The sequence below is a fragment of the Oryx dammah genome, unplaced genomic scaffold, assembly GCF_014754425.2.
Source record: "Oryx dammah isolate SB20612 unplaced genomic scaffold, SCBI_Odam_1.1 HiC_scaffold_2, whole genome shotgun sequence".
In the NCBI taxonomy this organism is placed as follows: Eukaryota; Metazoa; Chordata; class Mammalia; order Artiodactyla; family Bovidae; genus Oryx; species Oryx dammah.
Window position 1 is genome coordinate 194,854,596 of NW_024070186.1, and position 25,911 is coordinate 194,880,506.

The 25,911-nt window shown below is 52.6% G+C and overlaps 2 protein-coding genes across 3 annotated transcripts in view; one reads left to right on the forward strand and one right to left on the reverse strand.

The window, feature by feature from the left end:
• Nucleotides 1-18,495, forward strand: part of USP42 (ubiquitin specific peptidase 42) — a 38,406-nt gene extending 19,911 nt beyond the window's left edge. Inside the window, exons 4-17 of the mRNA XM_040231100.1 lie at nt 204-306; nt 1,022-1,089; nt 2,067-2,137; nt 3,247-3,329; nt 4,760-4,871; nt 5,672-5,812; nt 5,998-6,098; nt 7,162-7,315; nt 9,029-9,739; nt 9,871-9,965; nt 11,490-12,959; nt 14,201-14,502; nt 16,646-16,689; nt 17,477-18,495. Of these exons, the coding sequence (XP_040087034.1) occupies nt 204-306; nt 1,022-1,089; nt 2,067-2,137; nt 3,247-3,329; nt 4,760-4,871; nt 5,672-5,812; nt 5,998-6,098; nt 7,162-7,315; nt 9,029-9,739; nt 9,871-9,965; nt 11,490-12,959; nt 14,201-14,502; nt 16,646-16,653 (3,419 nt within the window). The 3' untranslated portion in view covers nt 16,654-16,689; nt 17,477-18,495. The remainder of the gene's footprint in view (nt 1-203; nt 307-1,021; nt 1,090-2,066; nt 2,138-3,246; nt 3,330-4,759; nt 4,872-5,671; nt 5,813-5,997; nt 6,099-7,161; nt 7,316-9,028; nt 9,740-9,870; nt 9,966-11,489; nt 12,960-14,200; nt 14,503-16,645; nt 16,690-17,476) is intronic.
• A 198-nt stretch (nt 18,496-18,693) lies between these two features.
• Nucleotides 18,694-25,911, reverse strand: part of CYTH3 (cytohesin 3) — a 16,404-nt gene continuing 9,186 nt past the window's right edge. Inside the window, exons 9-13 of one of the 2 annotated variants that reach the window (XM_040231124.1) lie at nt 22,289-22,365; nt 22,135-22,206; nt 21,902-22,056; nt 21,558-21,653; nt 18,694-19,713 (exon numbers count right to left, since the gene is read on the reverse strand). In XM_040231124.1, coding sequence (XP_040087058.1) covers nt 21,581-21,653; nt 21,902-22,056; nt 22,135-22,206; nt 22,289-22,365 — 377 coding nt within the window. In that variant the 3' untranslated portion in view covers nt 18,694-19,713; nt 21,558-21,580. Of the gene's footprint in view, nt 21,462-21,557; nt 21,654-21,901; nt 22,057-22,134; nt 22,207-22,288; nt 22,366-25,911 lie in introns of both variants that reach the window. The other variant, XM_040231114.1, reaches the window with a different exon arrangement.

Consider the following 25,911-nt stretch of genomic DNA (forward strand, 5'->3'; position numbering starts at 1 on the left):
CTCTCAGAAACTCCAGCCCATGTGGGATTTTAGTGGTCTGTAGGGCTCATCCTAGGTGTTCTCAGGGGAAACTTATTAATGCTATTTCCTCATAAAATAGTTATCTAACCAGTATACTGTCATAAGATACAACCTCAAGGGGAAGTACAGCCTGGGCGTATGATAGGTGATGATAAGGCTTTGTCTTTCCTCAAACTCTACAGGTATAGCCAGGCATTTTCGCTTTGGAAACCAAGAAGATGCCCACGAATTCCTTCAGTACACTGTTGATGCTATGCAAAAAGCATGCTTGAACGGCAGCAATAAGTGAGTCAGCACAGCATCGGTCGCCCCCTGCCCCGACCCCGGCCACCCCACTGGCACGGCCTTCCCAAAGGGGTGCCTTCCAGGAGGGGTGCACCGCTCCCTGTCAGCTTCACCTTTTCACTTTGTGCTGCCTCTTCCTCAAGTGGTTTGCCTTACTTTAAAATGGTTGAAATTTTAAAAGGTGTGCTTCCTATCTCTAGCCTTCGAAATCTGTGTTTGTTCCCTTTGTCATTGGGGTCAGTTACCAGTCCCTGCAGTTTCTTCTTTAAAATCTGAATGTGGGCTCAGGGGAATGGTGGAGAAACAGACAAGTCGTAGTCCAGTTGCCGTTGCTTGGACACCCCCGCAGGCCTGCATTCCCTTCCCGTGGCCGAGGGCCGGGCTCTCAGTGTCTGGAGGGTGCTGGGCTGCAGAGGAGGGTCCTCACGCTTGGGTCCCAGTCCTGCTCTGGGTGACTGCCTCTTGCTGCCTGCTTTGGGGCCAGAGTCCTGCCCTGATTTCTGAATCTCTTCTTAATATCATCCGACTGCTTCTCCTCCTTGCCCCAGACGTGTCTTTGATTGGGCAGGGGTGTTCTCTGGCTGTTTCCATATTGCACGGTTCTCTTGGGTGAATTCTCATTCTTTTATGGATGTACGTGATTTTAGCATCAGTTACAGCACCTCTTATTTTTGCAGAACGCTTCTCTCATCCCACTCTTTGATTTTTTTTTCAGATTGGACAGACACACCCAGGCCACCACACTTGTCTGTCAGATATTTGGAGGCTACCTAAGATCTAGAGGTAAACTCTTGGTTTTAAAGGTTGATAATTGTTATCTGGCATGTGGTGTAAAAGGATGCCAGGGCTCCAAAAGGGTTAAGAAGGGCCCGTGTGTCTCCCTGCCTGCCCAGGCTCCCATCCCCCATCCTCCGTCAGCCCCTGGCCCAGCTTGTGGTTATCCTCCTAGTAGCTTCTTGTGCATGAACAGCCTGGGTTCTTTTCACACTGGAAGCTTTCTAGCGTTTTCCACACATGCAGGTCTAACACAGCCTTTCCCGGTTGCAGGAGTGTTCTGTTTATTTCACTCCCACCAGGGAACTTTCAGGTGGTTTCTAGTTTTTTTTGTTGTTGTTACCACTAGCGCTTTATTCGGAGAAGGCAATGGCACCCCACTCCAGTACTCTTGCCTGGAAAATCCCATGGACAGAGGAGCCTGGTGGGCTGCAGTCCATGGGGTGTCGAAGAGTTGGACACGACTGAGCGACTTCACTTTCACTTTTCACTTTCATGCTTTGAAGAAGGAAATGGCAACCCACTCCAGTGTTCTTGCCTGGAGAATCTCAGGGACGGGGGAGCCTGGTAGGAGACCATCTATGGGGTCACACAGAGTCAGACACAACTGAAGTGACTTAGCAGCAGCAGCAGCACTTTATTGAGCACCCTTGTCTACACAGACCTTTATGTCTGTGTAAAAGTGTACGTACATACGATAATTAGTTAGAATTTCTGTATCAAAGGATATGTGATTTCAAATTCTGATTTTGCCATATTGTTCTTCCAAGAGGTTATACCAGTTTACACTCCAGCCAGCAGCGTACATGGACCAAGTTAGTGACTCCCGTGTGTAGTAGGAACATGTTTTGCCTGGTCTGATAGACGAGAAAAGTACCTTATGGCTTTTGTTTTGTAAATGTGTGTGTGTGTTCTGTCATTTCAGTAGTTGATATTGCCATGCTGATTATACTTTGCTTATCTTTTGTGTTTTATTTTTATTTCAGTCAAATGTTTAAATTGCAAAGGTGTTTCAGATACTTTTGATCCCTATCTCGATATAACTTTGGAGATAAAGGTAAGTTTGGTAGTTGTGGTAGTAGTCAAGTTAAACAAAAATTAGTCATAATTTATTTATAGTTTATTTATTTATAGTTCTCTTACAATTTAGACTACACTTGTTAGAGAATATGAATTGAAAACTTTAATATGCTAAGACTTCATTAGAGGAGCTTATTGAAACTTTGTATTAGGCATCATAAAAAACTTAAAACATTTAATAATTTTATTAAATGTTTGACCTTTATTAACATTAAAGGGTTAATGTTTATTAACCCTTTGATCTTTAATCTTAATAAAATCAGATTATGATGCCTATATCAGCCAAATTTAGGTGGTGGTTATTCTTTAGAAACTGTTTTTTGCTTCTTGCATTTTCTGAACTCTCCCGTATTTTATTGTCTGAAGCTTTTGTTTTTCTGATCTCAAGTGTGATACATGTTAACGATAAAAATGAGAAACACTTCAGAGACATGTGTGAGCCTGTCCCCCAGAATGAACACTTGTTAACAGTTTGATATAAACTGTTCCAGAGTGTCTGTTTACTGTTTACACTGATGAGATTACACCTTCAGTCTGTTGGGCTACTTGCTATTTTCATTCCATTTTGCTTGGGCCTGCCGTGGGTCGTGCTTCAGCCAGTTTACGTGCCTGTTTCCTTCTTGGTAGATACTTTGATTTTGTCCCTGTTTTATGCTCCTGTAAACGATGCTGCAGTGGGCAACCTCTGTTTTTTGTTTTGGCTACACTGTGCGGCTTGTGAGATCTTAGTTCCCCGACCAGGGATTGAACCCGGGCTGTTGGCAGTGAAAGCACGGAGTCCTAATCACTGGACTGCCAGGGAATCCCCTGCTTTTTTTTTAATTGGGGGTGGGGAGGGCAATAACTTGGTGTGTACATGTGTAAAACTGAACACCATAATGAAAAAAGTTTCTTTTTACATAAAGTTTGCACTTGGCTTTACCCTTTGGAGCCCCCTTTCTCCTCTTTGCCGACAAGCGGCAGTGCATGGCCATTTCTTCTCACATAAAGTTTGCACTTGGCTTTACCCTTTGGAGCCCCCTTTCTTCTTTTTGCCGACAAGCGGCAGTGCGTGGTCACGTGCCGTTGGTGCCCTTCTGTCCGCAGGCTGCTCAGAGTGTCAACAAGGCATTGGAGCAGTTTGTAAAGCCGGAACAGCTCGATGGAGAAAACTCGTACAAGTGCAGCAAGTACGATGGTGGTGCTGGTGGGCGGGGCAGGGGGGAGGCTTGGGGTGAAAGGGTTTGGCGTATCCGCCTGACCAGCAAGGTTCCTGTTAGCTTCCAAGACTGCCTGGGAAGACCCTGGCTCTGTTCCCCGAGGGCCAGGGCGCTGAGTGTTAACACTCCTTAGACCTGGGGGAGGCGGGTCCGCACTCCTGGGGAGCTCGGTGGAGGGGAGGGGTAAGACCATCCACACGTTAGTGCCCCCGTGCGTGAAGGTGGCTGGGGTGGTGCATGTGTGTCGAGCAGCATCTCCAGGGACCCTGGCATGAAGGGTTGGGGTGGTTGGAGCATCGCTTTCTCCCAGAGCAGTCAAGGCTCTCTCTTTTTCATGGTGGTTTCCCAGGATTTGGGGCAGTACCTGCCAAAATCAAGTTTGAGTCATTCTGTAATGTTTCCCCATGAAGTCAAGAGGGCCTATTTTAAGAAAGCCCTGTTTCTTACGGTTTCAGTAGATGTTCACTTTAAGTCAGGTAATATGGGTAAGCCTTGTTCCTGAGTAGGACCAGACCTCAGGGATGGCCACGAGTTTGGTTCCAGACCAGCACAATAAAGCGAGTCTTGCAGTGAAGCGAGCTGCATGAATTCTTTTGTTTCCCAGTTTATAGAAAAGTTACGTCTACCTTATCCTGTAGATTTTAAGTGTGCAATAGCATTACATCTAAGAAACAGTGTACAAACCTTAATTTAAAAATACTTGTTTAAAAATGCCAAAATAGCTAGAAGAGTAACAGCAAAGGTCACTGATCAGAGATCATCATAACAGATAGAATAATAATGAGAAAGCCTGAAATACGGCAGGAATTACCAAGGTGTGGCACAGAGACCTGAAGTAAGCACATGCTTTTAGGAGGACAGCCCAGGAGACTTGCTCCACACAGGGTTGCCGCAGACCTTCCACTTGTGAAAAATACAGTATCTTCAAAGGGCAGTAAAATGCGGTGCCTGGGTTCATTGTTTCGGGGAGAAGGCCCCCTTTCCTCCTAAGACCAGAGGGATGCTTCCTTTGTTTTAAACCTCACGGACGTTTCTAGTATTTACTTCCTTTGCTTCAATATCTGGGCTTTGTTTTCACAGAGTTCTTCTACCAGCCAGTTTTTCAGTTTGTTTTGAATTAAGAGAAACTTCTATAAATCTGATTTTTAAGGTGTCAGTGGCCTGACATTTCAGAACTGCCCTGTGGCTTTCATTTATGCTAATTAAGCCATCTCTCAAATTTCAAATTTTAATTTTTTCACTGTTGGATGAAAAGGGTGGTATTTCTCATCCAGTACCCTTCCTTTGGAAACTTAATTTAGACTGTTTCAGAGAAATAACAAGGGTAAGACGAAAAAAAACAAAAAATAACCAACTCACATTAATCTTCTTAAACATCTGTTTTTGGTTTTTTTCCCAAGGTGTAAAAAGATGGTTCCAGCTTCAAAGAGATTCACTATACATAGATCTTCTAATGTTCTTACACTTTCTCTGAAACGTTTTGCAAATTTTACTGGTGGAAAAATTGCTAAGGTAGGTAGATAACATTATTAACAACTGTTTTATGCTGAGCCTTTCAAGGCTTAACTGTCCAGCAGCTACATGGAAGTTTTATTACCTGATGTTCTAAGTTTTTCCAGCACTTATTAGTAGAATAAAATGTCAAAGAACTGAGCTCAAAGTTTGATGTGTGTGTTTACAGAGTGTGTGTGTTCTCGTCTGTATCCCTTAGCTTGCTAGACTTTCTGAAGGTCACAACTGGTACTTGTTACCCACGTTTGGGCGTCATAGTCAGTGAAGGTGCTGAGCGTTGAGGGAACGCTTATGGCATTTCAAGTCCAAAGATTTCCTAGCCAGACCTTGCCATTCTTTCACCGGAGCTTGTTTTCTTGTTTATTCATTTGTTTTCTGATTGGTAGTATACTGACCTTTCCCATTTTCTTCCCACTTTCTGAAACTGAAAGTGGTGAGAAATCCAGTAACACGCGGAAGAAATAACCTGCTCCTGAATTGTTAAAAATAAGCGATGACTTCAAGTCCAGACTTGTGATTGTTAACTGTCTGCTTTGATGGGTTTGGAGAATTCACATAGTCTGGGTCCTTACTTGCGTAAAGAAAGAAGAATACGGCGGGATTGCAGTAAACACACTTAGAGTCAGGCTCGCTCCGGGTTAGACTTGTCTTCCGAAGTGAGGCCGCGGGTGTTGGGTCCCTGCTGGAGCACCACAAGGTGCCCTGCTCCGTGAACCTCCTGCCCTGCCCTGCGTGTATGGATGGGGTGATCTGCACCTTCAGAGATGACGTTCCTGTTTTCTCTCTTCCTACTTGTGTAGGATGTGAAATACCCTGAGTATCTTGATATTCGACCGTACATGTCTCAGCCAAATGGAGAGCCGATCATTTATGTTTTGTATGCAGTCCTGGTACACACTGGTTTTAACTGCCATGCTGGCCATTACTTCTGCTACATAAAAGTAAGTTGTGTGGATTTTGGTAATTACTCTATTTACAGTACACTGTAAGATACCACTGGCATTCTTGGGAGGGAAGGGGGCCTTTTCCAGTTGATGTGTGGTAGGCCCCTTTTCTTACAGGTCTCTGGATTGGGGTTCCCCATGTACCTGATTGAATCTAATATCTTTTGTTGGCTGTCTTACAGGCTAGCAACGGCCTCTGGTACCAAATGAATGACTCCATCGTGTCTACCAGTGATATCAGATCGGTACTCAGCCAGCAAGCTTATGTCCTCTTTTATATCAGGTATTGTCAGGAAAGTGCACTTCCACCTTTTTTGTTAAGTCAGAAAGAGCGCTTCACTTCCATCAGCATGCTTAAATTCCATTGTTTGGTTAAACAGCATCTCGATGGTGGGGAGAGTAAGGAAGGTGTGTTTGAGAGTGGGCCATGCGTTTACTGTAGCTTCCAGCTCTTTGGCAGGTTAAAGAAATTCACAGAAGAAGGGACAGGAGTAGCCACAGAGGGCTTCTGCTGCTGGCAGCAAACCAGGTGGGCTGGCGGGCCAGGGAGGCAGTGAGCGGAGGCCCCATAAGGGGACTCCTGAGTACCCGATGTGGTCATCTCTCAGCCCCGGGCAGCAGCAGCCAGCCAGGCCCGGGCCTGCCCCCGCCTGCTGCTGCATGTTACCGATTCGATAATTCCTTCTGGAGATGTGGGGCCTTGGGGCAGTCCGATGAGTGCTCCAAGGTATATCCATTGGTAGTAACTGGAAATTCAGAACATCCTGAAATTGCCAACAGTAGCAGATCACATAAATGGTAGCGTGTGCATGTCACGAAATACAATGCAACTGTTGAAAGTGGTTTTTATGATGTTTTTAAAATGCTCTGAGAAAGTGCTCTATATATGGAGGATAAGCAGTTTGAAATTTTGCACGCTGATGTTGAGGAGATCAGTCCAGGCTAAAGCCTGGAGGAAAATCCACAAAATCTGATAGCAGGTTCCTTGAAGGGGTAAGGGGAGGCAGAGTGTCTTTGTTTCTTTCTAACTTTTCAGGATAGCACAGATCTTTCTAAGTGATACGTATTTAGAATTAGAAAAATGGAAAACAAAAGAAAAATAGCTTTAAAAAAATTACCACCCCCCCCCAAAAAAAAACCCTTTCAGCTAGAATACACAGATATCAGATCAGAATCCACAGTGACCCTCTTTGTGTGCTGACCTGAGCTCCAGTGCCAGCCTGGGCCGGGCTGGGACCGTGTGCACTTCCCCAGGTCGCGTCTCCTGTTGCCGAGGGCGGGGTGTGCATGAGCTCTTTGGGGAGGTGTCCCGTGTTACCCTGAGCACTGTCACTCTCTGTCCCCAGGTCCCATGATGTGAAAAATGGAGGCGAACTCACTCATTCCGCCCACAGCCCCGGCCAGTCCTCGCCGCGCCCAGTCATCGGTCAGCGGGTTGTCAACAGCAAACAGGCAGCCTCGGGATTCATTGGCCCCCAGCTCCCCTCGCACATGATGAAGGTAACCCTCCCGAGCAGAATGTCCAGCCCTCTACTTAGTGGCGCAGTGGTGGCCTGACCTCCTGCACAGCTGAGTTTCGTATCCACAAAAGTGGATTCAGGCCATTTATTATAAAATACTTCAAACACAGCGGACATCTCTGAGGACGCACAGTGTGATCCAGAAGGAAGCAGGGGTGTGAGTCTGTCTCAACACTGGGGACTTGATGTGCCACCCTGGACTCCGTTCACTTTATGGAGTAAAGAGTGAGGGGGTCTTGATTCACGCTGGCCTCCAGGAGAGAGATGCTTGTACAGAAAGAACACTTCCGTTGCCTCCGTTTAGCCCTTTCAGGAGTGTGACGTTTTCTGCCTGCCGCCTGGCTGGGCCCGATCACACCACTGAGGGCTGCTCAGAGCGAGCGGAGGGTATGCTCTCTGGTTCCTGTGACATCGGTGTCCTCAGTGGAGGCCTGGCTTTTGCTTGACGTAAATGTTGAAACTGCAGACATGTTGGAATAGCCTGTACACACTGTGGAAGAATCCTGCCACCTGTGCCATCATGTCATAACAGCCTTTCAGTTTGACAGGGAGTCACAGCCTCAGTGCTGTAGGGAGCTGGACAGGCAGCAGGTCCTGTGCTGGGCTCGGCCTGAGTGAAGTGGGACAGACCAGCTGCAGAGCACCTGCCCTGTGTGGAGGGGCCGCTGCTGTTGATTTGTCAAGAGATGTTTTTGTTTAACTGTGAAGCCTTCCCTTGTAGCTCAGTCAGTACAGAATCTACCTGCAGTGCAGGAGAGCCGGGTTCAATCCCTGGGTCGGGAAGATCCCCTGGAGAGGGAAATGGCAACTCACTCCAGTATTCTTGCCTGGAAAATCTCATGGACAGAGGAGCCGGGTGGGCTGCAGTCCATGGGGTCTCAAAGAGTCAGGTACAAATGAGTGGCTAAGACTTCTGGTGTGAAAGTGAAAGTCACGCAGTTGTGTCCAACTCTTTGACACCCCATGGACTGTATACAGTATTCTCCAGGTCAGAATACTAGAGTGGGTAGCCTTCCCCTTCTCCATAGGCTCTTCCCAACCCAGAGATTGAACCCAGGTCTCCCACACTGTAAGCAGACGCTTTATCAGCTGAGCCATTATCCAGTGGTAAGTTAGCAACTAACTCAGATACTTAAGAAAACATTTTGAAGGCCAAAGTTCCTCTATGAGGCAGAATTCACCCATGACCACCGGTGTGCAACTTCTGGATTTTAGCAGCAAAAGCTGGGATGTGGAGCGAAAGAACGACTCAAGTAAGGGTGGGAGGTCACAGAGGCAGGGATGGCTAAGCGAGTGTGTCCGGCCACGTGACTGTCGCCACATTCCTGGGGCCCTGGGAAGTCCCTGGGGCTGGCCTCCTCCTGCCTGAACTGCCAGGGGCTCCCAGAACCACAAAGGAGAACCTGTGTGACTCCATGCCCAAGAGGACCTGCTGCTTTCTGCCAGAGCAGGAAGAGTTTGGTCTGGGGGTTGTTTTCTGACAAAAGCCGTTGTCCCTGTTTACCAGAAATTAATTCCCAGGAAACTGGGGCCTGTGAAAGGTCCGGGGCGGGCAGGCCCGCATGAGAGGGGCGGTGTTCCTCATTCCTCATAGAGAGAGAAGAGGGCCGGAGCGGGAAGGACCCGCCACCTCAGGTCTCGGAGTCTGGCAGTTTCTGGAGCTCTCACCTGGCTGTGGTCTGCTTGTCCCCAGAACCCCCCTCACCTGAACGGGACGGGACCGCCGAAGGAGACGCCGAGCAGCCCCATGTCAGGCCCCAGCGGGAATTCCAGTGTCAGCAGGACTGTGAACGCCTCCCCGTCTGTTCAGAACTGGTCAGTTAGCAGGCCCTCAGTTATTCCAGAACACCCCAAGAAACAGAAAATCACGATCAGTATTCACAACAAGTTGCCTGTGCGCCAAGGTCAGTCTCAGTCTAGCCTTCACAGCAATTCTTTGGAGCACCCCAACAAGCCTGCCCCCTCTTCTACCATTACCGCTTCTTGTGCAATACAGTCTACCTCGAGTGCCCCCACGCCGCCCGCCTCTAGTAAGGTCCCAAAGCAGACGGCCCCGAGGGAGGCCTGCTCCAGGCCCGTGATGAACGGCAGGCCCAGGCTGAGCGCTGGCGTGCTGGTCCCCTACGGCGCCGAGTCCTCCGAGGAGTCTGACGAGGAGGCCAAGGGCCTCGGCCAGGAGAACGGCCGCGGGCTGACCGAGAGCGTGTGCTCCCCTGCTCCAGACGCCGAAGACGGCGACGCCTCCCCGCACGAGCTCCGAGAGCCCGCGGCTCTAAATGGTGCTACTGGTCCGGACAGCGACCCGATGGAAAACGGCCTGCCCTCAGCCGAGGCCCCTTGCCCAGGCCAGCCCGCGCTGCACTCAGAACACCCCTTTCCCAAGGCAAACGGCCTCCCTGGGAAGGTGAGCGGCTGTGGGGTGGCGGGCAGGCGGGCTTCCCTTTTGCCCTCGTGTCCAGCAGGTCACGTGGCTGGGTTTCAGGAGGCATGGGCGTGGCACTCACAGCTGTAAAACACTTTTTTTAAAAATCCTAGTTGATGCCTGCTCCTTTGCCACCTCTTCCAGAAGACAAAATCTTAGAGACCTTCAAACTCGGCAGCAAAGCCAAAGGCTCGGCAGAGGAGACTAGGTAAGACGGCTGTCCCGGGGCAGCAGGATGCGGGAGCAGGGCGCGTCCACTCACGGAAGGCCCAGGATGAGCCTTCTTGAATAAGCATCTGTAGAACTCGTTGATTTGCCTGGTGGGAAAGTCAGGTAAACAGCTACCGGGGCCTGTTAGTCCAGCGCCCACCTCCTCTCCCGCAGAGCCTCCCCCCGTGCTGGGTCAGTACATGTCTGACCAGCCAGCACGTCCCACTCAGTGCCCCCAACAGGCACCCGAGGGTGTGCAGAGGGGCTGGCTGGGAGTCTTGCTCTGTCCAGGAGCAAAGGCTTTGTTATGCTCTCTCTAGAGCTCTGAGATTAAATTAATGGTCAGTGTGGTGTGTCTCCATGCTTAAAAATACACATCAGTGTCCTGACCTCAGCGTACATAATGTGATGGAAGTAAAGGCAGGGCCATGAGGCGGCAGCCGCGGTCACCAGGTGGACAGCCCAGGAGCCAGCACCTCGCAGAGGTCAGGTCATGTCACCTCACGTCAATGCCATGATGGCCTCCTGGAGGACAGCTCTCGGCCAAGGTGTGACTGTCTTTAGCTGGACACCTGGGGGTGTCTGTGAAGCGGCCAGTAACAGAGCTGAGGTCTTCTCCACGTGGACCTCGGGCTGTGGGCGCCTGGCTTGTTCTGCAGAACTGCCTGCCTCAGCCCCTCCCTACTGGTGCTCTGGTCTCCTCCATCACAGGGACAACCCCCATGCACCCTGTGTCAGAAGGGCCTTTGCGGGGGACGTGCCCTCAGCAGGACCCCAGTCAGGAACGTTCCTACTTGAGCCTACAGAGGGGGCAGCCTGAGCACTCAGTCCCTGGCACCACAGCTGTCCTCGTCTCTCCCCTTGTCTGGCTCAGCTTGTCTTCAGGTGGAACGTGCGTGAGCAGCAGGACAGGGGACCTGTGATGGTCACAGCCTAGCCATGTGCGCCTCAGCTGCACACGCGACCTTGAGCCTCTGTAGTGACCTAAAGGGGGCCCGCTTTAGGGTTTTTCTTGTTTTCTGGCAGCTTTCCTTAACTTGAGGAGTCTGTCAAAAGCATGGCAGAGTTCGTTTACTGCAGCAGTGGTTCCTCACAGTTTGTTGGTAATTCAGGGAGCTCTTGGCTCTGTTGGGAGGTAACTACTCTGTCTCTGAGGCTCCAGGAAAATTCGGAGAAAAGGGATCCAGAGAAAAAGTAAGCGCCCTGTCATTATTTGACTTTTTTGATGGTCTGGACTTAGTTACTGAGAAGAATTAGAAAAATATCTGAAAACCAGAGGCACTTAGAATTGCAGAGTTATTACTGAAAAATTAAGTAGGCTTGATAGAAAGGTTTACATTTGTGTACAATGAGAAAACTCGAAGTTTCCAAAAATGATAAGCCCAGTTTTAGGTTTCAGCCAGATACAGTAAAGCCATAAAATATTCAGTCAATGAATCAAGTGTTTGTCCGTCCCTGTAGCCCATTGACAAAAACCCAGAGAGTAAATGACCCATCCTTCTCTGTCTCTGCGGGGCTGCAGGACACCTGGCTCAGAGGAAAGGCCTCTGGAGCATCCGGAGGCGGAGCTGGAGGCCGGCCGCTCCCCTCCTGGCGACGCCCGGGACAACCTGGAGCCTGTCTCGAATCTCAGCAGCAAACTCAAGAAGGCTTCGCCGCCCTCAGACCCCAGCATCAAACCTACCAAAGAAGAAGTCTCTGAACATGTTTCGGCAGAACCCGAGGAGGCTGTGCCGAGTGTCAGCACCTTTTGTAACCCCGACAAGGACGCCCTCGGGGACGATCAGCTTCCAGCACCCTGTGACCCTGGGAATTTAACAGACGATCAGAGCAAACCGTCCCCAGACGTGGGAGGGACGTTACCAGAGCGGCCCCCGGACCCGGTGGCTGCAGATGCCACGGGGAGGCTGAGCCCGGTTCCCTCTGTGCCTTCCGAGGGCGACCGTGAGCCCGAGCCCTTGGGTCACAGCGGTCGGGACAGAGGCTCGGAAGCGGAGGGTCCTGCTAAGAGCACGGGGGTGTCCACAGACGAGGTGCCCCCTCCGCAGCTAGACATGATCACAGAAAACCATCCTGAGGGCCCCCCCGAGCGCAGCAGCAGTGAGAGAGGGGAAGACGGTAAGGCCGGGCACAAGGCCCCAGAGCCGTGTCCGGTCCAGGAGAAGGTCAGCAGCCTCAGAAAGGTTGACCGAGGACATTACCGTAGCCGAAGGGACCGCTCATCCAGTGGCGAGCGTGCACGGGAGAGCCGGAGCAGGACCGAGGTGCAGCATCGGCGGAAGCGGCCCCACCGGGAGCATGAGCGGCCGCGGCCTGAGCGGCCCCGGCCAGAGCCCTGCGCTCTGGCCCCACAGCCCCCCTGCCCCAGCTCCCTGGCCAGGTTGGGCCACCACCACTCCCGGAGCAGGGGCGCCCCCGACCAGGAGTGGGGCCGCTACCACCACGCTGAGGGCGAGCATGCCTGGGCCCGGGAGAAGTACTACCCAGACAGGCTGCGCTGGGAGCGCTGTCGGTACCACCACGACAGGTCCCCCCTGTATCCCGGCCGGGAGCCCCGGGACTGGCGGCCCTTCCACGCCGAGCGAGAGTACGAGCGGGCTGGGCCTTACGGCGGCCGGCCCTACAAGGACCACTACAGAGGCCGCAAGGGCTACGAGCTGGCGGCCAAAGAGAGGGACCGGCACCGCTTCAGCAGCCCCCGGGCGGGCATGGCCCACGCGCCCCCTCCACACCCCACCGCCAAATACGCCCACGACAGGCTCAGCTTCGGGGCTGAAGACGGCAGCTGCGACCTGGCTGCGCGGTTTCACGAACACGACAACATTAAGTCACGGAAACGGAGATACGATAGCCTCGAGAATGAGAGTCACGTAGAAAAGAAAGCCTGGAGAAGCTTACAGAAGGACCCTGTAGAGGAGCCCAAAGTGAAGAAGCACAAAAAGTCGAAGAAGAAAAAGAAATCCAAAGACAAACACCGGGACCGAGACTCCAGGTGAGGGGCGGCTGTGCGTGGGGGGCGCGCCCTCCGCACCCAGCCTGCGGATGGGTGAGGGCTGTGTCGTGCGTAGCTTTCATCTCGGGGGGTTTGGGACTGCCCTGTTTTTATCGATTCCTAAACCTTAGCTCTGTTTTAAGTGGTATCTTATTACGTGGTTTTATAAAACACCTAAAAGCTTGGTCTTTGAAGACGTGGCTGTGTTTAGTTGGTGCTTTGTAACTCATTGAGTGCACGTGCAGCATTCAGGAGGGAAAGCCTGGGACTGTCCAGCTTCACGGTGGTGGTGCTGGTGGCTAGTTGCTCATTTGCGTCCGACTCTGTGACCCCATGGACTGCAGCACTCCAGGCTTCCCTGTCCTTCACCATCTCCCAGAGTTTGCTCAAGCCCATGTCCATCAAGTCTGTGATGCCATCCAGCCATCTCATCCTCTGTCGTCCCCTTCTCCTCCTGCCCTCAATCTTTCCCAGCATCAGGGTCTTTTCCAGTGAGTCTGCTCCTCATATCAGGTGGCCAGAGTATTAGAGCTACAGCTTTAGTATCAGTCTTTCCAAGAATATTCAGGGTTGATTTTCTTTAGGATTGACTGTTAACCTATTTATTCACAGATGTAGTTACAGTTCTACGTCTGTTGATACTCTCCAACAAATCGTCCAACGAGATTTCAAACTGAGTTTCCATTTCTCCATTTCTCAGTTTGAAATCTCATTGGGAAGTTCTTGTATTTTTTATAAGCTAAATTGGTCAGCAGCTTTCTGGAAAATGACTTCTCCATGAGGAGAGGACTGGGCACACAGTTACTATACACTGGTGTCTCTTAAGAGCGAAACCCTGGGCAGAGGTTACCAGAAGCCACAGGTGAAGCGTGGTTACTTGAAGGAAAAGGACATCAAACCTCCTTCCTTCTGTGTGCCTGACACGCCCGGCCAAGATACCTTTTCCTTCAGCCACGAACTAGTTTCAGGAAAAGTTGGTGGAGTCCTTCCTTCCTCTGGTGCTTTGGCCAGAGCTCTTCTCCGCAGAGTTGAAGGCTGCGGTGGGGACAGGTTGAAACTGGTGAGTTTATGACCCTGAACTTAAATTATTACCGTGAAAACCGCACGTCTGATTAGGAGAGTCTCTCTCGTGTGTGCGCGGTGAGTGTCCACAGGAGTGGGTGTGAGTCAGAGAGGGGACCGGTTCTCCTCGGGGCGGTTTGCTTTCCTAATGGTCCTCCTGCTGGCTTTGTCTTCGGCAGGCATCAGCAGGATTCGGACCTTTCCGTAGCGCACTCTGACGCTGACCTCCACAGACACAAGAAGAAGAAGAAGAAAAAGAAGAGACACTCGAGGAAATCGGAGGACTTTGGGCGAGATTCAGAACCGCGCTTGCCCAGGGCCGCCAGCTGTGAGACTGTGGACCATTTCCGGAGAGCCGAGGGCGCCTTCCCCCTCGCGGACGGCCTGCCGCTGGAGGGCGCGGCACCCTTCTGTGAGAAAACCAAACACTTCAGGATGGAGAGCCGGGAGGTCAGGTGTCGGCTGTCCGAGTGCGGCCAGGGTAAGGGGCGCGCGGGGCCGCGGCGGGGGCGCGCTGGGAGCGGCGGCCGCAGGCGCCCTTCCCTCGGGAGGAGGCGGTCGCTCGGGGAAGGAGCCTCACAGGGCGGGGCGGCTGTCAGTCTCGCTGAGCCCCGCCCCGCGTCCTCACCCGGCTCCCGCGAGGCCTCGCGCGGCGCCTCAGGCTGGTGGGAAACGAGCGAGGCGGAGCCGGGGGCCTGTGCGCTGTGTGGCTCTGGGCGTCTGCCTGCGGACAGAACCGTTCATACGCCATGTTTGACAGAAACACTGTTGTGGTACCTCCTTTCTCTCCCGGGTCCTGGACCCCTGCCCATTGTGAGGAGACCCTGAAGTCTGTCTGGTGACCGGTGCGCAGGCGTCACGCCTCGGGCCCGGGTCTCGGGCTACGGCTGCAGGTGGGGGTCCCGGGCGACCGCCGGCTGCCGGGCTCTGGGGTTCTTGTCTGCCCTGCAGGGCTTGGCGCACTTGTAACTTCTAGCCTCTCCTGCTCTGACCGCCCTGTACGCAGCCCTTCTGGCTTTATTAGCTGTTGCCCTGACCTTCGACTCTAGAAGGAGTGCTGAGCCTTGCAGGGGGCCGGGCCGAGGGCGGGGCGCCACCTTCACGTGGCCTGCCGGTTGGGAAGCATTGGACATTTTTAAATGGTTGCTCCTGCTGCTAAGTCGCTTCAGTCGTGTCCAACTCTGCGCGACCCCATAGAAGAAAGCCCAACAGGCTCCCCCGTCCCTGGGATTCTCCAGGCAAGAACACTGGAGTGGGTTGCCATTTCCTTCTCCAATGCATGCAAGTGAAAGTGAAGTCACTCAGTCCTGTCCGACTCTTCACGACCCCATGGACTGCAACCCACCAGGCTCCTCCGTCCATGGGATTTTCCAGGCAAGAGTACCGGAGTGGGTTGCCATTGCCTTCTCCTTTAAATGGTCGGAAGACTCCAAAGAAGACTGTTTCATTTCACATGAAAATTTTGTGAAATTGATGTGTCAGTAAAGCTGCGCTACAGCCCAGCCCCTGTCCGTGGCCCCGCGGACCTGGCGGAGCCTGGCCTGGGCCTTCCATGGACCAGCTTGCTGACCCCCCACCCACCCTGACCCCCAAGGTGTCCCCTTGTGACCCTGCCTGCCGTCCGGGAGCCCCAGAGGCCATGGGTTCTCTACCGTGTCCTGGACCCAGGGAGGTGTCATGCTAGTTAGGGGAGGACCCCCTCCCATAGCCCACAGTCACGTGATGGTTGGTGGAGGAGGGACAGATGACCACACAGCACACTGGCGTTTGGGAGAAGCAGAGATCATGATGGGTGGGGTGTCTGGGGAGGGGTGGATGCTGGGGGTGCTTGGAGCAAATGAGACTCGTGGGGCCGTTAGGAAAGGGAGGCTGGGTGTCCTTTGCTGCGTCTGTTAAGATGGCAACAGTGTGCATTTCCACCTTGGTTGCCACCAGCATTTCCACGGTTTGGGCCAGGGGCTGGGTGAGATGAGTCCCTTCTGACTGCATGTGGTGAAGTGGTCCGAGCAGGTCCTCAGGATTCTGCGTGTCTGCCTCAATCTTCCCCTTCAGGCTGCAGGTCTGTGGTGAGGACCACAGCCAGAGGCCGCCAGCCCACCATGGGCGCGGCTCAGCCACAGAGCTGGCTCGGGGGACAGTAGGAAGCCCGGTAGTGGACATGTGGTCCATATGCAGGTCTCCAGGGGCTGCAGGCGGGGGGACCCTTTCCTGTCCTCGATCTGATGGCATCTGATGACGCTCAGACGCCCATCCTGTCCTGACCTCTGGCAGCTTTCAGAGGACGGACCTGTTTACCTGCCTGCCTGTGCTGGCTCCTTGAACTTTCCTCCAGACTCCTGTTCTCTGGCACCATCAAGCTCTGGATTTCTTTGACCCAGCGTTGAAATGCTGATGGGTTTGCTGGGATCAGATTGGGCTGTTCGCACAGGGACGTGGCCCTCAGTCACCACGTAAAAGCGTGTTTTCGGTGAAACCCTTGGAATCACAGCTCGTGTAGGACTGATTTCAGGCAACAAGCCTGTTTGAGAACTGCTTCTAAGTTAATGACGTGATACGCACAGAGCACAGGCACTAAAATTTTTGCAAAAACATCATTAAAATGTTTCCTAACCTTTGCTTTCTAGGTGATTGAAAACTTGGCCTCAAAACAAACACTTCACTAGTTATGGTGAGCTCTTTTCCCCTCTGCATGTTTGTCCTGACCGTTTGTGGAGCCGCTGAGGGGCCTTGAGGAGGGAGCTTGGGGCTGCATGGGAGCAGGTGGGGAGTCAGCCCTTGAGGGGGGGTGAGGTTCAGGGCCTTAGACATGCTCTCCCTCACTGTAGAAAATGAGGGCAGGTCAGAAGCTTAAGTCATTTGAAAGATTGAGAAGCCATTTCTTCACAGCCCTACCTGAGGGCCTGAGGGAGGGGGGCCCTTCCCAAGACCCCTGTCCTGAGCTCTGGGCGCCCTGCTCCTCCCCACCCTGCACTTGTTTCAGACGAGAAGGGCTTGGCTTGATCTAAATGAGGTTTGGGTGCTTTTTTACAGCAAATCAAAGCCTCGAGCATCATCTCCAGGCCTGGTGCTCAGTGGCGCTAGTGGGGGTGGGGGAGGGACTTTCGTCCAAATAACTTCTCAGCAAGGTGAGGTCTAAGTGAACCGTCTACAGAGGACCACCGTGCGGCCAGTGAACGCTTAGCAGCGAGTCCTCAAGGGGAAAGCCCTGAGCCCTGCTGAGGACTTCGCAGACTTTCTTCCTAGGGCGGCGGCTCTGAGTGCCCAGCAGAGGGCGCCCTCCCCACTGGCCTCCCAGCTCCTGCCCGCAGGGAGGCCAGGGGGCTTTCTTAGAGACCTGGGGCAGCTGCGAAGGGGTGGGGGGGACGCGGATGGAAAAGAGCCCAGCTGGGCTCTCCAGGCCCTGGGCTCCACTTCCTGCCGCTGGGTCGCTGACGCGGCTGCCTCTTGTCTTTCAGATTCACCGTGTTCAACAGAAGCCATCCCCAACCCAGCTTAAATTATAAAGAGAGAGAATAACTTTGTTCAAATCTGCGTGGTGCTTCTTTAGTAAATACTGTACAGATTTTACCATGGAGGACTTTTTTTTTTTTAGTTTTTACCTTTTCTTAATTACCCTTATTCCAAACGGATGAACACTTTCTACAACTGCTGACCATTGTAAATCTATAAACTGTGTATATAAATCACATTGAAAATAACGCCCTGGACTAGAACATCTCAAATGCTGCTTAATCACAGACTCAGGTTGATCACTCGTATTCCATGCAATGCTCCTCCAAGTTAGACATCCGGTGCAAGACCAACCGGGAGACCATGGGATTATTAAAGTACAAACTGACAGCGTGTATATTTAATTTAAAGACTTATTTAAAGATTCACAAGCTCTCAACTAGACTTTTGAGAGCAGTCTGTTTTCTGTAATGTCTGATACTAGAAACTAATTTGCTTCATATTTTAGTTGTATTCAAGATTTGAAGATGTATTTTATAGACAAGTTCTGTTTTTGAACTTTGTGGAACTATTCCAATCAATTTACCAGTTATGATGAGTATTTACATTATGAATGTATAATCCAAACATTATTTGTAAGGCCTACAGTATGTTTTTATTACATAACACTTTTTTATACAGTGTCTCTTGTCTTGACTATGATATTGGAGTCTGAGTTGTCAGCTTGGTCCCTTAAAGTTTCTAGTTACAGACAAAATCATACTGTGATTTTATTTTTAATATGGATATGCTATCAAACTGTGATACACTTATAATTCACTGGTCCTGCATCAGGAGATGGAGTGGGGAAAACTGTATTTAATACAGTTTGTATCTGAATAATCTGTATGGTTTATACAGTTTGTGTTGTTCAGAGATGTCTAAAGTTTGATCTTTGTTTTTTTAAAGATTAAAAAAGCACTTGCCCCACTGTAAATATACAGCATGTAAAATTTATATAGTATATAAATGGCAGCAAATTAAACCTTTTGTGTCTTATTTTTTTATTGCTGTTTCCGCATTTGCTTGCAGACACTTCTCACAGACTTCTTTCCCTGCATTTACTTTCTTAAAACTTCTAAAGCTCCAGCCATGGGCTCTCAGCCCCACTGGTGAGAGCGTCCGGCGTGGGCTGCTTCACCTAACAATCCCCCTGTTTTAAAGAACCCAGCTGTAAGCAATCTTATTTTAACAATGTGTTTTTATTTAATGAACATAGTATTTGCCATTTGACAGCCATAAACTCTCCAGGCTTACCATTCACTTTACAACAAAATTATCAATAGATAAAAGGATATTTCTTCATGCACGTTGTAGGAGTATATACATTGAAATAACAAACACTCCAGAAATCAACATATATGTACATTATTTACATATTAACTATTTACTGTAAATAGAAATGTTGTCTAAGAAAAAATAAAACGAGAAATCACAATGTGTGGTTTCTGGTCTACAACAGACCTAACTGTTCAGCAAAGCACATCTACGTAGATATATGCATTTTAGCTTGAAAAATATGCATTGCTTTATATGCAGCATTAAATGCTGCTTCATCTATAAATAGCTCCTATTTGGACTTCGTTTGGTACCACATTAAACTGCTCAAGGATGTTGTGATCCTGAGGACGCCTGCCTGTATGGGCCCAGGGTGTCCACTTAAACCCCACATGTCAGTGGGGGCGAGTGGGGCTGTGGAAGCCACGCCTCCCACCCAGCAGACCTTCCCTGCCTCCAGCCCTCTGTCGCTGGAGGGAAGCTCTTTGGCCAGAGTTGGGACAAGGCAAGTAATTCAAGCACTGAGTGCAGACGGGAGGGTGGCAGGGGGGTGAACAGGATCACACCGCGGTCCAGGCAACCAGGCCTGCCAGCCACAGACCTGTCCCCGCACAGCCCTGACCCAGCGGGGCTTCTGGACCAGGCCATCTGAGGGCTTAGTGGGGGGAGGACACCTTAAGCCTGTCAGGTTAATACTGTCACAACAAAACCTGCAATTCCATGACTTCACATAACACTCCTAGGGCAAGGGACAAATCCTGAGCACCACGGCCTTCTGCATCATTCTGGGCAAACGGCCGTCTGGTGAGGCTCCTTCACAAGTGGTCAGAGAAAATTTCTTACAGAGGTTTCCTTCTGCTCACTTCTCTCAACCCCACCCTGATGCAGACCCATAAGACAAAGTCCTGTATCCCCAGGGTCCTACCTGGATCAAACAAAGGAGAGAGAGATCGTTGTCCCACACACAATACTGATGGAGCCAGCACCCCAGGCAGCCCAGGAGCAGGGCTGGCCCGAGGGGCGGGCGCTGCCGGTCGTCGTCAGCAGTGTTTGGTCGGGTTCACGGAAGACTGGGGCCAGAGTTGCATATATGCCAGTCAGGCATTTCAAGAATGCTGACTTGCCTTTCTCAGAACTAGAGGTTTGAATCTGAGGTATCGGTACAGTAGCAAAGCCTAAATGCTTGGGAATGAACCAAAAAAGTCAAGTTTGATGCCTGGTGGAGAGTCCTGGGCGTGGCCCCTGATGCAGTCTAGTGTGAGTGTAAGCTACAGGAGGCTGAGAGCCCACAGCCATTCCATCTCAGCATTTCTGTTTTACCTCTCCATGCATAGGCTGAGGTGGTCTTTCTTGAACTTGGCCTTTTCACAGGAGAGGTGATGACTTCTCAGGTATACAAACTGAACAAGGTGGGCGCCTTCGCAGTGGGGCAGGGAAAGGTCCCCCAGGGAAGGGACCCTCCACCGAAACAGCCCACGTGGACAAGGGGGTCCTACGTACAATGTGCGGGGGTCCTGGGGGTGGAAATGAAGCTTACACAAAAGGCAGGTCACCGGCCCGGCCCTGAATGCCCCACCTGTGCACCCTTGGGCCATCTCTGCGGCGTGATGGGCCCAGCTCCTCACTGCACGCTTGAGCACCTCTCCCTCAGCCAGCGGCACCTGGCAACCTCCTGGTCAGGGATCTTCTCCAGTCCGACCACCAGTGCATATTTGGGGTTTTAAACTATTTACAGAAAAGCGTAAGTGCTATACACCTTCATCCCCCAGCCTGCTCTTTCCCTTCCTGTAATATAGCAAATCTCTCAAAACACGGAGGAAGATTGTCTCTAGTTCCTTATATGTCTACAGATTACGTTAATATATCTGATCATCATAAGCATTCGTTTGGCCAACAGGCCTTAAGTAGTGAAGACAGGGGTCACAGCTGGCCTGAACCATGTGTTCAGTCGGACCCCGTGACACTGCTGTTTGTGGGTATCAGAAACGGGTCAAATGTGGGCAGTTTCATGTGGTTCAATACATACACTGTCTGTCCTGGGATTCAGCAGTTACAGGATAAACACCCCAAACCAAAATGTAATGATTTGTGTCTTTTAGAACAGTTATGTGCGGGGCCACGAAGACTGAGCTGGATGACTCAGAAGACGGGACCCCTGGAGCCTACCCTGCCCAGCACGTGTCCTCAAGGACACGGGAGTCTCCCGCCACCAGGGGGCGCCCTCGGGTTCCCCTTGAGCATGGCACCCCACTCCCGAGTTGCTGCCTGTGTGTGTGTATAACTTGTTCTCAGTGCACAGTATATACGTGTGTCCAGAAGTTAAATTTATAGCTGCCATTCTAAAAATACTACTGTTAGAAAGTATCTTTCATTATAATTTCAGAATATAAAAAGGCGTATAAAAGCTATAATCCTATATATCTGAGAAAAAAAACTCAATAAAAAAGTGGTAGCTTTTCCTCTCCTGTTATGACACAGAACAGCGGCTTCCAGAACGGCCAGCACCGCCACCGCCACCAAGGAGCACGTGTGGCCCTCGTCTGCCCCGCGGATATTCAAGGCTGGACCACCAGGCGCAGCTGCAGGCCGGGGCTTCGAGAAGGATGTCCCCGGAGCCGGGAGGGCGGCGGCAGGAAGGGGCGACGGGAGGCCTCTTGAGATCAGCAGGGGCTGCTGTCCCGGAGGAGACAGGGCAGGCCGTCGGGGTGGTCCAGGGGGTCGTGGAGGGCCCCCCAGTCACTCTGCTGTGGGGTTTCAGTTTACTTTTACCTGCTGCTCAGACCAGGAAAGCTCTATTTCTTATTGGCAATCCTCCTTTTCCTCGTGGCCAACATGTCATAGAAAGGATCCCTGCTGATACTCGCTCTGGGAGAGGGTAAAAAAAAAACTGGGTTAAGATGGGAGGGGCAGTCCTACACGCAAGGCCCCATCAAGAGCGCCCCTTGCGCTCAACAGCCCCACCCACCACCCAGGCCCCGCCCCTCTGACAGCCCCAGCTCGGGCCTCACCCGCCCCGACCAGACCAGAGCCCGTCCCTCCGGGGCTTCCTAGCGCACAGGCCCCGCCCCTGACACGCCCACAGCACAGGCCCCGCCCGGCGGGCCCGGGCGCACCTGATGGACTTCATCCACTCCTCCTTCTCCTCCGGGCTGGGCGCCGAGATGCGGTACACCACGTGGTTGCCCTCCACTACCCGGCCGTCTGCCTCTGTCTTACAGGCTTTGATGACCTGCCCTTTGTGGCTGGGGTTGTACAGCTCGAAACAGTTCTGGTGGAGACAGACAGGACTGTCACCCGGCGCTGGGGGAGCGCGAGGGAAGGGCGGGCGGCGGGGAAGCCAGCTTACGGGTTTCCGCGGGTCCTCCACCTCCCTGATGCTCAGGTTCTCCAGCGGGATGATTCCCCGGGGCTCCTTATCCTGCGGGACAAAGCGCTCAGCCAGCCTCCCCCGCACCCGCCGAGGGTCCCGCGACCTGGAGGACCCGCAGCCCTGCGCTTACCGTCGTGTATTCAAAGTAATAGAGGCAGTTGTCGGTGAGGATGAACCAGCGCCGCTTCCAGGTCTTCACGCGCCCCCCTAAGAGCAGAGGGACCCCGTGAGTCTGGGCAGAGCAAGCCCTACACGAGCTACTGTGCTTTTCAGAAATGCCACTGGGGCCGAGCTGGGTTTTACACTTCCTCCTTCGTGAAAACGTTTCACATTCTGCCTCAGATCCTGGCCACGGTGTGCGGGCTGGCCTGCCCGTGGCTGCTGGGGCCCGCATGCACCCCCGCCCGCCTGCAGGGCACCCAGATGACCCGAGCGTTTCCCAAGTCTGCTTCCTGGAAGAGTTAGTCGTGATGAATGGTCTTAATTTCCCCACATGGAAATGACAACAGGATGAAGTCAGCGCCGCTGCCGGTCAGTCCAGGACTTAATCCCGTTACGTCAGGACCGTCATCGCATTACTGAGGACTTGGGGCGGCCCTGGGATCCATCAAAATCGATTATGGCCTTGGCCCAGGGAATTATTAGATTGAATTAATCTCTTAACAAGATCTGGGACACACATGCATATACACACACACACACACACACAGCTCATCTGCACCCACTCTCCTTAAACTACAGAAAAGAAAATCTTTCACTCTCAAATATTCAGTAGAAACCAACTGGCTTCCATTTCTATTTCTAGTCTCTGCTTCCGACATGAAGTTTAAAAACAAAAGTTGAAAGAGAGAACATGCGCCTGGTGACAGATGTCTGGGATCCACCAGCATGAGGTAAGCAGCAGCTGCCCCGCCCCCGGCTCCCTGGTGCAGACAGGTGAGACCCTTGTGGCTGAGGGTCACAGACCTGGTCCCCGAGATTGAGGCGCCCAGACAGGCACATGGGGGAACACGAAGGCTGTCCAGAAATCGAGGCACGAGGGCTGACATTTGGGGAGATCTGGGGGGAGGAGAGACACGCAGACACCCAGCTGCAGGGAGAGAGCCCCGCCTGTGGTTTCAGTGCCACTGAGGGGTCCTCAGAGACTGGGACCCTCACCCTTGGGTCACTGATGAGATGTCTGTCCTCATGATTGGCCACAGGCTGGCTGGGCAGGCAGGGCAGGTGTGTGGGGCGGCAGCCTCAGTTATGCCGTGAAGAGGGTCCCCAGATTCCCCCGCTCCCCTAATCTCACTTTCCATCCCCGTCAGAAGCATCTGTCCAAATTCCACTGTCCTTGGGGGCCCTCAGACCCTGAGGCCCCTGCATGCCTCCAACCCCCAAGGCCTCCAACCCCTCAAGGTGTGTCTCGAACCATGGGCAGGGCTCTCTGTTCTCCTGGAAGGCCTCGAGACTCTTCTGCACCTAGACTCCTGTCCTGCTACACCCAATTTCAGTGGCACGTCTGGAGGAGCCCAACCCCTGGTCCAGGTCTTGAGACCAGGGGAGCCTCTTGGGCCAGGGGCAGTGGGCATTGAGACGGAGGTGTGTGGTCAGGTGGACCCCTGAGCCTGGCCCAGCCCCAAGTCCCCTTACAGGGTGGCGGCGGTGACACTCTTGGTCTCTCAGCTCCAGCAGGTTTTGCTGCAGGAGATGGACCAGCTCTGCCCAAGCATGTGTTTGTGACTGGGCTTCAGGACAAGGAGACACACACACAGACACACACACAGGCACACACACCCCTGCAGGAAGGAGCCTGGCTGCTCCTGACTAGTATGGATAGAAGCAGCCCTTTTCTCTTTGTAAATGCCTGCTGCCTGCATAGCTGTTAGCAGACACGGGCTCTCGTGCATACCACGCAAGCCTGTTCTCCACGCCAGCTCTGTGCCAACCAAACTCTTGTGTTAACACATCTGACTCACTCTCAAAACACAGTGACTACACGGTATTTACAGAACCATCAGGAAGCACCATCACCAGGTTCTGCTCTGGCGGGGCACCCTGGCCTCCTGAAAGCACGGTCTCCTCCAAGATTAACTTACGACAACCAACCCTCAAGCAAGGTCACGCTAGGACCTCCGCTTCCTAACTTAGCACACACACGGCCACAGTTCTGGCTTCTCTGCCTGCGTGTGTAGACTGTTCAGGGGCCTAGGGCTGTGTGTCCTCACTAAGTACAGGTGTGCACCCAGGCCCAGCCTAACACAGCCTCAGCACCCGCCTCCTGGGTTCCTAGGGGACCAACACCCAGGGACCCTTCATGGGGTCAGAACCATAGGCAGGAGTCTGGCGCGCTGACCAGCCAGCTGTGCTCTGGGCACCCCGGGGGACGCTAACAGCTCTGAGAGCAGAACAGCCCCAGGGGCTGAGGCTCCGGGCTGCAGATGTGACCTGTGCTGTCACCAGCTCTGTGGCCCTCAGCCTTGGGTCTGAGGACACAGCGGGGGCCGCAGGAACAGGCAAACAGCAGGCCCTGGGCCCCTGGCCCTCCCTGGGCACCAGCCGGCCCTGTGCCTGTCTGCTCAACCAGATGACAGGCTGGAACACAAGCCCTGGTGTCAGACATCTAGTTCAGTCTTTAGAGTCACCCGGGGGCACTGGGGGCACCCTGGCTGCCAGGCAGGCCTGTGCTGTCACCATCCCGGGGGGCCATTGCTGGCGACAGAGAACAGGAAGAGCCCAAGTGCAGCTGCTGTTCTTCTGGGCACCTTCTTTGTGCCCTCATCCCAGGCCCACAGGCTGGATGGAATCTCAAAGCCCGGTGTGTCTGGAAGGTCACTCGGGCATTACCCAGGGCCATTGCTATGGTTCTGGCTTTTTAGGCAAAGATCCAGAAGTCTTCTGAACCCTGGCACAGCCAGAGAAAGGTGAGAGCTAGATCCCAAATCAGGACAGCCACCCCGTGCTACACACCCTACACCGGCCACACTGTCGCCAGGCCCATGTTCATCCCCTCTTGGTTAAAGACTCAAACCACCAGCATTCCTGTAGGCCCTGGTGTCTGACACACTGTCTGCAGAGCGCCTGCGTCATCTGACTCATCTCACAGGCTCTAATGTCACCAGAAGGAGGAATCTCAACCCCCACCAGAACGATAACTCCCTACGGATCCCTAAGATGGCCCAGAATATGTAAATGCTCTTCTGCTTGTTTGTCAATAGTCAAGAGGTTCTTAACACGCTTCTCCCATCCAAGTACTAACCAGGCCTGGCCCTGCTTAGCTTCCGAGGTCAGACGAGAGCACCCGCACTCTAACACACGCGCCTGGACTCTGCACAGATGGTGCAAACACGCACTGCCTGGTTACAGGGATGGGCGGCGGGCGATGCGCTCAGGGCCAAGGACGCGGAGGGGCGAGCTTGTCTCCGCCCGGCATCTCCACGCACCTCGGTCCCTCACTCCTCGCCCAGCCGCAGAGGGGCGACGCGGCCGCGGCACCTTGCCCTGCGTGGAGGATGAAGTGAGCCCGGCACGTCTGAAGCCACGAGGGCCAGATGGATGACAAGCAAGTCGGAGCTGCACACGAACCGACAGAGAGAGAGGAGAAGAGAGAGCAGCTGGCAAGGGGCAGGAAGCCGCTGGGTACGTACCTCCTACGCAGGACAAGCAGGGACAGCCCATCACAGAACAGAAAGGTGGGAGCCACAGGCAGAAGGAAAACAACAAGAAGGCACATTTAAACCACGCATCGAAAGTCAGCCACACCGAACCAAG